General features: G+C 61.8%; 1 protein-coding gene across 11 annotated transcripts in view; it reads right to left on the bottom strand.

The window, feature by feature from the left end:
* Nucleotides 1-2,263: 2,263 nt before the first annotated feature.
* MGRN1 (mahogunin ring finger 1) overlaps nucleotides 2,264-12,182 on the bottom strand; it is a 63,754-nt gene continuing 53,835 nt past the window's right edge. For 5 of the 11 annotated variants that reach the window (XM_005591139.4, XM_005591135.4, XM_005591134.4 and 2 more), the window contains 5 exons: nucleotides 11,517-11,743; nucleotides 10,367-10,490; nucleotides 10,042-10,087; nucleotides 9,379-9,468; nucleotides 2,264-4,559 (listed from right to left, as the gene is read on the bottom strand). In XM_005591139.4, the coding sequence (XP_005591196.3) occupies nucleotides 4,447-4,559; nucleotides 9,379-9,468; nucleotides 10,042-10,087; nucleotides 10,367-10,490; nucleotides 11,517-11,743 (600 nt within the window). In that variant the 3' untranslated portion in view covers nucleotides 2,264-4,446. Of the gene's footprint in view, nucleotides 4,560-5,932; nucleotides 7,103-9,378; nucleotides 9,469-10,041; nucleotides 10,088-10,366; nucleotides 10,491-11,516; nucleotides 11,744-12,182 lie in introns of those variants that run through there. The other 6 variants (XR_012429707.1, XM_005591137.5, XM_074028797.1 and 3 more) reach the window with 3 other exon arrangements.

Below are 12,182 nucleotides of genomic sequence, written 5' to 3'. Positions count from 1 at the left end.
GCCCCGGAGCCTTGCTCTGCCAGCGCCACCGGACCCGAGCCCGGAGGGCGACGGCCTTTTCCTGCCACGCACGACAGCAGTCCCGACCTAGCCACCCTGCTGGCCGGCTCGATCCAGGACAGCACAGGAAGCAGGGCCAGGCAGGGCTTGAGCGCCCCAGTCCCCGAGTCCACGCTGGGTCAGGGCAGACGACTGGGAGCTCTGGGGCTCTGTGGACCCAGCTTGCTGAGCAGAAAGTGACTTAAATTCCGGGGCTGGAGCTTTCCAGCATCCTCCATGCCAGGCACCCCGTGCTGTTGGGGGAAGAGGGGCTTCCCCAATTTACGATGAGGAACTTGGAGCTCAGAGAGGGACAGAACTTGCCTAAGTACACCCAGCAGCTAGTGACAGAGACAGGATCCCGATTCCACAAGAGCCTGAGGTACTTACCTTGTGTTTGTCCTGGAGATGTCTCAGGCTCAGAAACATCAGAAACAGGCCGAGAGCGCGAGGTCCGCTGAACTCCATGATGGCAAGGCTCACCTCACCAGCAACAGGGCCCAAGGCCACTTTCCTCCCCACGGGGGGAATGGATTTGCTAAGTACATGAACCACCCGCCTGCACTCACAGCATGGGTGCCCAGGGCTGGGGCAGAGTCTCAGGAGAGCTGTGCAGTGAGGCCAAGCTCACTGGCACAGAGAAGGCTGCCTTGAGTGGAGCCAAGCAGGAGGAGAGGTAGGCAGAGGGTGGGCACTGGAAACTCACCTGTTAGGTCCATGGTGGTGTCAGATGTGGAGAATAAGAACCCAGAGAGGGCACCTCTGTCTCCTCCTATGGCCACCAGTGGGTCAGGGGCCACATGGGACAGCGGCCACATGGGACAGCTGCAGGCAGCAGGGGAAGTCCAGATTCCAGGGTGAGCGACCATGTCAGAAGGCGAGAGGGCAGCAAGGGGAAGGGTCCTTCCACCCAAAGAGGGCCCCCACCCCTAGGCAGCCAAGCCCTGCCAGTGCCCAGGGCCTGTGGGACGCTGGCGCACGGCAGGGGAGGCTCCCCTTGCTCCAGCCCCTTCCGAAGACCAGACATGAAAAAAAGTGCTGTGTCTGTTGGGAGGTAGATGGGGAGCCAATCTGGCCCATGCAAGCACCTGTCTGACACCCTGGGCACCCCTCTACCCACACTGGGATGGGGCCAGACCCAGGCGTGTCAGAGCAGCTGCAGGGTCCATGGGTGGCAGCCTTCTCAGGGCAGGCACTGATGGGCCAGAACATGGGCTTCCCCTCCAGCCTCACAGTCTTCAGTCGAAGAAGGGCTATGGTGGCAGCTTGACCTGCGCCAAAGGAGTTGGGGCCCTGAGTGGTAGGCGGTGGTGTGGTGGGTGCCCTGGGGCACTGGCCACTCCCTGGGCCGGGGAGCAGGGGCCGTGCAGAGGCCTGGGGCTGGGCTCCAGCCTGCAAGCCCACAACCATGGGTGGCTAGACCTGCTCCCGCCGTCCAGGCTCCACCCACCAGCCACAGGGCTCTAGCACTGCCCCTCTGCTTGGAAACCTATTCTTAAAACTCCGACTCCCCCTTATAAAAACACTCCAGCAGCCCCTACAAGCTCTTCAGTATCTATCCAGCAGCCTTCACTCCAGCCAGGAGCTGTCCCCAGGGGACACACCAGGCTCACTCCTGCCACCTGGAACATTCTTCCAGGGCCAGCTCCTCCTCAGCCCTCAGGGCTGTTTAAGTCTCCTCGGAGAGGCCCTCCCTGCCGCCCGGTTAAGTGAGTCCTTGTACGGTTTCGTCTCACCACCACGCTCGCTTTCTTCCTAATAGTAACCACACCTGGCAGGATTCTGATGAGCTGCTGGGCATCTCACTGCCTGCAAGGCAGGGGCCTGCGGCCAGGCCCTCGCCCTCGGCTGTTCGACTGTTCCGCCTCCACTGACACACAGCAGGTACTTAGCAAACGCCTTGAAATAGCTGGGGCTAGAGATGGGGACAGAACGACAACTCACAGCTGGAGGCCCTGGGCTCCCGCACCACCTGTTCAGGAGACAGCCCAACCTCAAGGCTGTGGCTTCCCTCCAACCAGACAACCAGCCCTGACAGGGATGGCTGGGAGCTGCCCGTTCTCATTAGCCCTCACCTTGCTCACTGCCCCGGAGGGAAGCCGGGCAGAGGCCATGGAGCTGCCAGGGTGTGGGAGCCACCACCAACCACCCAGCGGCAAAACTCCGGGTCAGGAAATAGCCACAATCCCGAGGGCTGCACCCAGAGGAAGGAGCAGACAGGATATTGCTGCATGATTTTATTACTATAAATATACAGTAAAAACGAACCAACGGTGAGCCCATCTGAACACATCAGACGGCAGCACATGGAAGTCCCAGCAGGCCACTCTGCGGCCCAAACTTCACGCAGAGCTCTGGCACCAGGACCGATGGCCAGAGGCTGGGGCTTTGGTCGGGGGGGTGGTGCAGTGTGTGTGTGTGCGTGGGGCGGGGAGAGGTGCGTGGGGCGGGGAGAGGTGCGTGGGGCGGGAGAGGTGTGTGGGAGATGTTCGGTCCCAGTACACACACATGCATGGGAACATGTGCATTGAGTATATGCGTGTATGGTGAGAGCATGTGTGAGCGTGTGTGCATGTGTGAACGTGTGCATGTGAGCATGTGCGAGTGGGCGTGCATGTGTGAGCGTGTACAGGTGAGAGCATGTGCGTGCGTGTGCACGAGCAGGAGGGGTGGCTGGCCTGGGTGTGGGGACCGTGCTATTCACTGCTGGGTCTCCCCCAAGTGCCCACTAGGCAGAGCTTGTGCTCAGAGCCACCGTGAGCCTCAGGGGAGGGCACTGAGCTGCCCCACGGCTGTCCTATCCGCAGGCCCGGCTGCAGGGCAGCCCTCTGGGGCCAGGGAGCAGCACATACCTTCCCGGCCCAGGGCTCTACTGGGACAGCTCCAGCCCTGGGTCACCAGGCCCAGGTACTCTCCCTTTGCACATCTGCTGCCCAGGAGTTTTACCTTACAAAAAAAAAAAAAAAAACAGGATGAAGTCGCCCAGAGGCCAAGCCTCCCAGCTGGGACCCCACTCCCCAGTGTTGCTGCTGGCTCCCTCCTCCCCAAGCCAGTCCTGCCACAGAAGCCTGCTATAGAACCAAATCAAAGAGATCTGCAAGGGCGCCGGGCACAGTGGCTCATGCCTGTAATCCCAGCACTTTGGGAGGCCAAGGCGGGTGGATGACCTGAGGTCAGGAGTTTGAGACCAGCCTGACCAACATGGAGAAATCCCTTCTCTACTAAAAAATACAAAAAAAGGGCCGGGCGCAGTGGCTCAAGCCTGTAATCCCAGCACTTTGGGAGGCCGAGACGGGCGGATCACGAGGTCAGGAGATCGAGACCATCCTGGCTAACACGGTGAAACCCCGTCTCTACTAAAAAAAAATACAAAAAAAAAAAAAAAAAATACAAAAAAAGTAGCCGGGCATGGTGGTACATACCTGTAATCCCAGCTACTCAGGAGCCTGAGGCAGGACAATAACTAGAACCCGGGAGGCAGAGGTTGCGGTGACCTAAGATAGCGCCACTGCACTCCAGCCTGGACAGCAAGAGTGCAACTCTCCCCAAAAAAAAAAAAAAAAAAAACCTGCAAGGGGACATTCCAATGGCAAAGGGGAACAAGGAGGCCGCCAGGTCCTCCATGGCAGTAGCCTGTCGAACAGAAGCCCCCGCACCTGGAGAGACCTGGTGATGTCACCAAAGCCAGCACCATGAGAAGGTATGGAGCTGGGTGACAAGGTCACTGGATGCTGGCAGCTGCTATGTCTCCGCCCCTCGATCAGGCCCAGCACCGGGCTGAGATACTAACTGCCCAGGGCGGCACCCATGCACCCCAGGCCCCGAGCACTGAGGGCCCCAGCGGAGACGCACCAGAGAGGGCACTGAGGCCACGCAAACACGGCAGAGGACAAAAAGCAGCGACAGCCAGGTCGCCACAATGAGACGCAGGGTGGGCGGACAGGCACTGTTTCCTTCATTGACCGTGCCTGGAGCCCCCCACTGCCCCTGAACATCTGTGAAGACAGTGCTTCAACCACTGGTAAATCTCTTCTGCAGGTCTGCTGAGTTCTTGGGGCAGTGACCGCAGTGTTGCGGGGGCAGGCAGAGCCAGCACAGGCCGCACGTGGGCAGCCCCAGCCCCAGCCGCTCAGCCCGCGGGACCCTGGGGAACCAGGGCTCTGAACGAGGGATGGAAAGCTGCTGTCCTTCATCTTGTACCAGTTACAAATATATCAACTGTAGAAAAGGGAGACTTGGAGGGAACAGTCCACTGTGCTCTTTGATCAAGGGTCACCACGGCCCCATGGAGCCTGGTGGCCGCGGGGGCATGCAGACAGGAGAGGCCGGCCAACACCGGGGTCCGGGGCAGCCCCTCGGCAAAGTCTGGGGAGCTGAGGGCTCCATGCTGCCAGCTCGGCCGGGCTCTCAGAGTGGGGTCAGCTCGGCGGTGCTGGGATCGGGGCTGGGGCCACCAAGTGGAGGCCAGGTGGGGCTGGTGGTGCCGAGGCCGTGGGCCATCTCCATGGAGGTGGGCCATCCTGCAGGTGGGAGCAGAGGGAGGGGAGGAGGGTCACACTCGGATGCTTGGTCCCGCGCCACCCGCTCCTACCCATCTGGAGCCCCCCCAAGGGGCTGGGCCATCCGGCACCCCCACTCCCGCCGCCCGTGGCCAGAACAGCAGATTCACTCAGATGAGAGCACACCGAGGGCCGGAGGACTCTCCGGCTGTGCCAAATACGCTGTGTCCCTCTCAGGACAGACGACCCCACCTCCCCCGACACCAGCAGCAGAGCTGCAGCCCCGTGTCAGAATGTGACAGCACCGTGGCTGCTGCCCTCTGGGTCTCCTGCCCTTGCCCTGGTTAGTTTCCTGGGATGTAACAGCCGCTGTCCTGCCAAGGTCCTTTGGCTGGGTTAGTGGAACTCAGTCAGCCTAGGGTGCAGGGGTGGGGAGCAGCCCTGGATGAGAACAGCCTGTGCTCACAGTGGGCCCCAGGTGGCTGCTGCAAGGCAGAGAGAGGAGCCTCCCACAGAGCCCCAATACCCAGACTGGCCTGCACGATGCCGCCAGGCGCTGTCCCCGAATAGGTCTGGCGTCCCTGGGGCTTGGGCAACAGTGCTGGTGCGGAGCCTGGGATGGGGCCAGGCTCCCGATGGCCTCAGGGCTGCCCGATACCCAGCCACCAGCCCTGACGCATGGCTCCCAGTAGACATGGCCCAGGCCCCACTCTCAGGTGAAGGGCGGCTATTTTTTTCGGGGACTGCGACGAGACCAGGGTTCCGAGGCTGTGAGCCCTGTTCTAGAACACACCGGCACTCCCGCCTCTGGAAGCTTGACCTGAATCGTAACATTCGCATAGCACCTTCCACCGACGCGCTGGCCGGGCCCCTCTGAAAGGTGCTGAGTGTCGTTTCAATCTAGGGGTATGATGGCTCAGGAGAGGAGTCAACAGAGGGACTCGCTGGGCTCAAGAAGAAAGAGGTTCGTGGGAATGCAGAGCGCAGTCAAAAGAAGCAAAGTTCTGACTCAAGTCCACCAAGGGGAAAGGGCCTCTGAGAGCCTGGACCCCCCCGCCAGGCACTTCCTAGCAGGCTGCACGGGCCTCGGCAGACCAGAGCTGCACGCAGCATGTGTGCCAAGACCCTTCGGGAAGGCAGAGGGTCACCAATCCATCCGCCTACATTTTGCTAGCACTCTTGGAGCTGCCTTCTCTCTCTCCCCCATGTGTGCGCGCGCGCGCGCGCGTGTGTGTGTGTGTGTGTGTGTATTTTTTGAGACATAGTCTCAAGCTGGAATGGGTGTGTGTTTTTTTTCTTGAGACAGGTCTCAGGCTGGAGTGGGCCTTGACCTCCCCAGCTCAGGCGATCCTCCCACCTCAGCCCCCAGAGTAGCTGGGACCACAGGCACAAGCTACCACGCCCAAGCCAATTTTTTATTTTTTATAGAGAGGGGGTCTGTTTCCCACACTGATCTTGAATTCCTGGGCTCAAGTGATCTATCCCCTTGGTCTCCCAAAGTACTGGAATTCCAGGTGTGAACCACTGCCTGGCCAGAGCGGCCTTCTGTAAAACATTCACCTGGCCACCCTGGTAGAGGGCACCTCTTGTGCGGGATGGGGAGGGCCTCTTGGGGTGGGAAAGGGGAGTGCCAGCCTCACAGGGCCTTCTATCACTAAGTGCTGGTGTTCCACAAGGTTCCAGTACTGGGAGGGACAAGTGAGTCGGCAGCTCATGGCACAAAGGCAGCTCACAAGGGACTCTCTGCCAGGCCCACGGTGACGCCAGGCCCACGGAGGCCATGCTGACAAGGGAAGGAGGGAGCAGGTGGCTGTGTGAGCGGACGCCCTCAGGACAGGATACAAGATACTATGCCCTGGGCACCAGAGGGCCCCTCAAGGACAGACTCCCTCCAAGAGACGGGAACTGAGCTTGGAAACAGGTGATACAGGGGCTCTCCCAATCTGGGGCGCATTCTTTTCCCCATGAGTTGTTACTTAAAGCCATGACCACAACACGGGAGAGGACCTGCCGAGCGCCCTAACGCATCTGCTGCAGGACCGATGGGAACTCATGGTGGAACCACCGGGAACAAGGCCAGACCCAGGCCTGGGGCTCTCCCCTCGAGACACGTCATCCCAAATCTCCCTGGGGTTCCCTCCACGGTGCTGCCCTGATCCTTCAAGCTCCTGCCTCCTGCAGGGGACAGTGGCTCTGGCGCGCCTGGGCTGGGTCTGTCTCCCTGCCTGGGCTGGGACTGTTCCAGAGCCCCTCAAGGCTGGAAGAAGAGCCTGACTGGCCGCCTAGTCCAGATGGAGAGCCCTCTGGCCCCAAAAGTCGGGACCCCCCAGGAGGCCACTTTCTTGGGCAAAGGTGCAGCAGCCACTGGAGAGCTCTGGATTCGGAATCCAGGGCCCCTGGGAAGACGGATGCGGACGAAGACCCGAAAACCAGAAGGAACCCCGCCAGAGAGCAGGGGAGGCTCCTCTCTCCAAGGACGCGCGTCAGAGCCCCCGAAGCGCGTCTGGAAGGTCACGTACCGGCTTACTCGTCTATACCAACAGAGCAGGAGTCGGGCCCCAGGGCTGCGCGGAGAGGAGGAGAGACAGACGGAAGCTCGGTTAGCAAGCGCGCAGCAGCCGGCACAGCCACAGCAAGGGCACCAGCTTGGGGACGGGGTCAAGGCCATGTAGAAACAAATGCTCTGCTGCAACCACAGAGAACCCAGAAGGAGAACCACAGCTGGGAGGCAGAGCGCGGCCAGAATTCAATGCAGAGGAGCGCACTGGCCCTGCCCCTCCCTCCTGCAGCTCCCACCGCCGCAGCCTAGGGAAGGGCGCGTGAAGGACCTGGCGGGCGAAGTCCACCTCTGGTTTCAGGAGTGAAGGCCCTGGGTGGGGGGCTGGGGCCGGACAGGACTGAGCCCAGGGAAACTCCAAGACACCAGGGCCCCGGGGTTCACCATCTCAGGGGCCCTCCCATCTACAGGGACACCAGGGTTCACTGATGCTGCCCACCCCGCCAGGCAGCGGCTGCACCCCTATGAGAAACCACAGGCTCCTGTGTGTGATCATGCCTTACACACAGACACGGAGACAGTCCAGGGCTCTGACAAGTGAAAAAGCCATTGGAACAGAGGGGCCACCACATGGATTTAAAAACACACAGAAACCTGTGCTGACAAGGCTGACAGCCATGGAGATGGCACCACATGGCCCCCAAAGGCAGATGCGCTCTCCGTGGCTCAGAACTGAGGCCGTCAGGCTGACCTGCTGGCATTCAGCAGCAGCCGACTCCAACAGGGGGCCCGGGGCCCAGGAGTTCACCTCAGGCTGCCCCGATGTAGACTCGGCCTCTCCTCTGCCACCTCCACAGATGACTGCTGCCTGCCCCCGTCTGTGGACCTGAAGAAGGCCGGAGACCCTCCCCTGGGAGTGGGGCATGAGACTCGGAGTCCTGGCCTCATCTGTGTGGGCCGGCAGTGGCTGTCCTGATCCTTCCCAGGCCTGGCCACATAGGGGAGGCGCAGCCTCTGAGATGCTGCCCCACGGGGCCACCCTGCAGGATCAGACGTCATGCTCGTGGCTCCCAGAAGCTGAGGTCCTCCTGGCCCCTCCCCGATCACCCCCCAAGTTTTTCATCAGAATGAAATATCTGAGGTCCTTTGAAAGACCTTACTTGAATTCTGTGTCACTTTAAGGTAACCTGGTCCTAAACACGCCTTGTGCTGTGAGTTGTTGGGGGCAGGCTGCTGTGGCCGTCAGGGCACCAGAGGCAGTGCCTGCTCCTGTAGCCTGTCATTCCCAGCCCGTGAGCACAGGCCACTGCTCAGCCAGAGTCCAGAGACACAAGAGCCCCTTTCCAACTAAAGCACGTCACAGCCACCCAAAGCCAGGCCCAGGTCACCGGGTGACTCAGGAGGACTGAGCAATGGTGGGCCCTGGGGCCAGGAAGGGGGTGAGGAGGCCTGGCAGCCGCAAGGGAGGAGCCCTGCCCCTACGCAGTGGCTCTGGGGTCATGTCTGAACGCACCGCTGTAGCTGTTCATCCCAGTTTCAGAGCCACAGACAGCTTCGCGGCAGGCGCTGAGACACAAGTCTGAGAGCCCCCGCTTCCCTCCCGGTCTTTGGAGCTTAGGATGCGAAACTGAGGATCTTATCCTAGCAGAGCAGAGCACGAAGGTGCTTAGCTGACCGGGCCTGGGCCCAAGCCTCTGGACAAGGTGAAAAGAGGAACCCTTTCTCCCGGTCTTGCTGCCCCCCGCTGGCGCCTGGTGCCCCCGCCCGTCCTCTGTGCCCTGGCCTGGGATGTGCTGCTGCATCAGGTGGCCTATGTCAGGCCTGGGGCAGGGTGACCCAGAAGACACTGCCCCTGCTCTCTGTGGCCCAGGGCCCCCGCTACCCAGCACAGCATGTGGCACCTGCTCCTGCTCTGTCTGCAGCTCTCAGGCACTGCCAGGAGCTCACCTGGCACCCAGCAGGGGGCCTGTGGACGCCTGATACGACCAGGGGTGGGGGAAGATGTGGTGATCCCAGAGGGGCTGGATCTGCCCTCCTGGCAGGGAGCAGGAGGCAGAGGGAAAAGGACCCCAGCCTCTCACAGGCAGCCTCTCTCGCCTCCTGTGGCCAAGGTGGCCCCGGGGAGGGAAGGGCCAGGCCCTGCACGAGGCTGCCTTGCGGCCGTGGCCCTGGCCCGCATCCTGCTTCAGGGTCAATAGCAGGGGCATGGCTTAGAGCCAGGGAGAGAACTGGGCTCTCATGGACCAGCCCTTGCTGCTATGCACCGACCATCAGAGCAGGGCCCCCTCCCTGGACACTGAGACAGGCACCCAGCCCCTCACCCCCAGACCCCAGTCCCTTTACCAGGCAGGTAGATGTCAGCAGGTGGGCCGCGGCCACAGTGCTCGGGGCTGCCGTCCTGCAGGACGTTCTCAATGGAAGGCGCTCGGGTCCCTGAAGGTGGAGGGCGAGGTCAGGGATCTGCAGGCAGGGGCCAGGTCCCGGCAGGTCCCTCCGGGCAGGAGGCTCAGGGCCGTCTTACCCAAGAGCTTTGTAGCCACTGTGGGGGCCCCAGGCTTGGGTTCCAGCAGGACTCCACCGTGACCCCACCTGCTCTCCAGGGACCCCAAAGCCAGGTGTTTCTCGTCTATTTCCCTCGTTCCCATCCCCCGCACGGGGCTTTTTTTCCCCTTTTTCACACTGTGTCCCGGATGTTCAAAGCATGAGGCTTTTTTGTTTTGATCATAGAAACATCACACATTCATGTTTCGAAACAAGGACTGAACGCTGGCAGGTGCTCCCCATCCCAGGCAGACGGCCCTGCAGGGCGAACAGCGCGGCCTGACCCTGTCACCCGTTCAGTCCCTCCCAGCCGGGATCCCAGTGCCGCCAAGAGAGGCCTCTTGGCCAAGCGTTCCTGGGGCAGAAGAGGTGCTGGCCCAACGCCACCTGGAGCCCTGAGACCCCAGTGAGCCAGGGCTGCCTGGTCTCTGCATGCGGTTTGTACCCACGGAAGGAGGGGCTCACCTTGCTTTGGTGACGACAACTCATCAACCTCTTCTGTTATGAAACTCTAGAAAACAAAGCGTAAAGTGGCCTGGAGCTCGAAGAGAGCCTCGGCCACCCCTCCAGGACAAGCCGCCATCAGGTATGGCCCTCCCGGGACCCACAGAGCCGCTCCACCGGGGCTGCTGCATCCACAGACCGAGGCTAAGGAGCCACGCAGCTCAGCAAGGGCCTAGAAGTGCGGGAGTGCCCAGGCGGGCAGTGGGATGGGGTCTGATTCTGGCGACAGAAGCTGGAGGAGGGCTGGCCAGGGCGGGCACACAAAGCTTCCCTGGGGGGGCCTCACCTCAGGGGAGCTGCTTTCCCGCAGGGCCAGCTCTGCACCACCCAGTGGGGGAGGGGCGTCCACGTCCTCGGAGAGCTTCTCCTCATCCTCTTCATGGATGGGGGAAGACGGGGACCGCAAGGTGCTGGGGACAGAGGAGGGTGGGCAGGGGTGAGAGGACAGCAACAAGGAAGGCTAACCCTACCAAAGCCACGCAGGGCACCTGGGGGCCTGCACACACCTGCCAGAACCCACACAAGGGCACTGCCTGGAGAAGGGCATCACCAGCCACGGGGGCCAACCCCAACGGCCAACAGGCAGCAGCGGCCCCCACAGACCCGCCTGACAGAGGGCTCCCACACACTGGCACAGGTCTGGGTTTCCTTTTCTTTCTGAAGGAGGAGAAACCGCTGGTGGTTCCCGGGTAGAAGCAGCAGGGACAGAGGCCCCCTTTCCTCTAAGCTTTGGCACTGCCTCCTCGTGGGCATGGAGGGTGCCCAGGACGGCCCTGCAGAACCCCGCCTTCCTGAAACTCTTCTACGAGAACCGACAGGCCTGAGGCACGGAGTTCCCCTGGCAGCCGCCGCTCTAGACACCTCGAGGCTCCAGGGGAACCACAAATGAGCCGTGGCCAACCCCAGGAGCCGGGCCCTCAGAAGTCTGTCGTATGAGTGATGGATGATGCAATCATCTCCTGGAGAGCCACGCCCCGTGGCTTGTCACGGGCGAACGGCAAGAGCAGTGAGTGTGCCTGGGTCACTGTCAGGTCCCGAGTTTCAGATGCCCTGGCTGGTCACCCGCAGAGTGGGCCTATGTGGCCAGTCCCCCAGTGAAGTCCGGGAACCCAGAGGCTCAAAGGGGCTCCCCTCAGTAGAGACACAGCACTGACCCCTGCAGTTTCCCGCTCGACAGTGTGTATGCGCCTGCACGCCGGTGTAGCCCCGGTGGGGGGTCAAAGCCTCCGGCTGCCCAGACGCCCTTCCTGCCTCATCTGTTGCGTTCTTTGCTGTAAGAAACTTTATCCACGAGTCTAACCTGATGTGGGGTCTCTGAGTCCTTCTGGGGGATCACCACAAGGAACACATCATAAAGTGATTTGAAACCACAAATACGCCCGCTCCACACACGTGGCACCACCCCCCGCCATGCACCCAGCCCGGCTGCCGCTCACCTGTCGGGGGCCTTGCTCTGCGGCCTGCCCTTCTGCCGGCTGCTGTCCAGGATGTGGTCCATAGCGGCGAGCGGACAGCTGGCTTGGGACAGGCCGTCCGAGATGCCTGAATAGGTGATTTCTTCATAAAGAGGGGCCGAGGGGATGGCCGGGGAGACAGCCCGGAGGCCGTTGAGCGCCTCAAGCAGCGAGATGGGCTCGTAGCCAGGTGGGACGCTGTCAGAGCTCTGTAGGGACAGGGTGCGTGAGGGGGCTCATGCCCAGGGACCACCTGCTCCCCAGACCCTCCTCCTGATGACCTCCTGTCCACTCTGTCCTTTGGGGGATTGAGACTCCCCCATCCTCAGAGGGTGGCCAAGAGCTCCCTGGCAGCACTGACGCACTCCCTGCCTCAGCCATCAGCTCCAGCACGGGGCCGGATGCCCAAACGCCCATGCTGGTGCCCGGGATGATGGGCACGAGGGCATCTGCCAAGAGCCGCCCCAGCCCTGGCCTCAACCAGCCCCTCCTTGGCTTTCAGTCCCGCCTGGCCACAGGTGGAGAGTGAAGGGTTAGTGACAGACAGGAGCTGGGAGCAGGGGCAGAGCAAAGCCATGCCAGAGGCGAGAGACACGGTCGGGGTGTCCTGGACCGGGGAAAGCTGAGCTGTCGGGAGCTGTGCCCCGC

This window comes from Macaca fascicularis, chromosome 20, assembly GCF_037993035.2.
Source record: "Macaca fascicularis isolate 582-1 chromosome 20, T2T-MFA8v1.1".
Lineage (NCBI taxonomy): Eukaryota > Metazoa > Chordata > Mammalia > Primates > Cercopithecidae > Macaca > Macaca fascicularis.
This window is presented reverse-complemented; position numbering and strand designations above follow the sequence as displayed.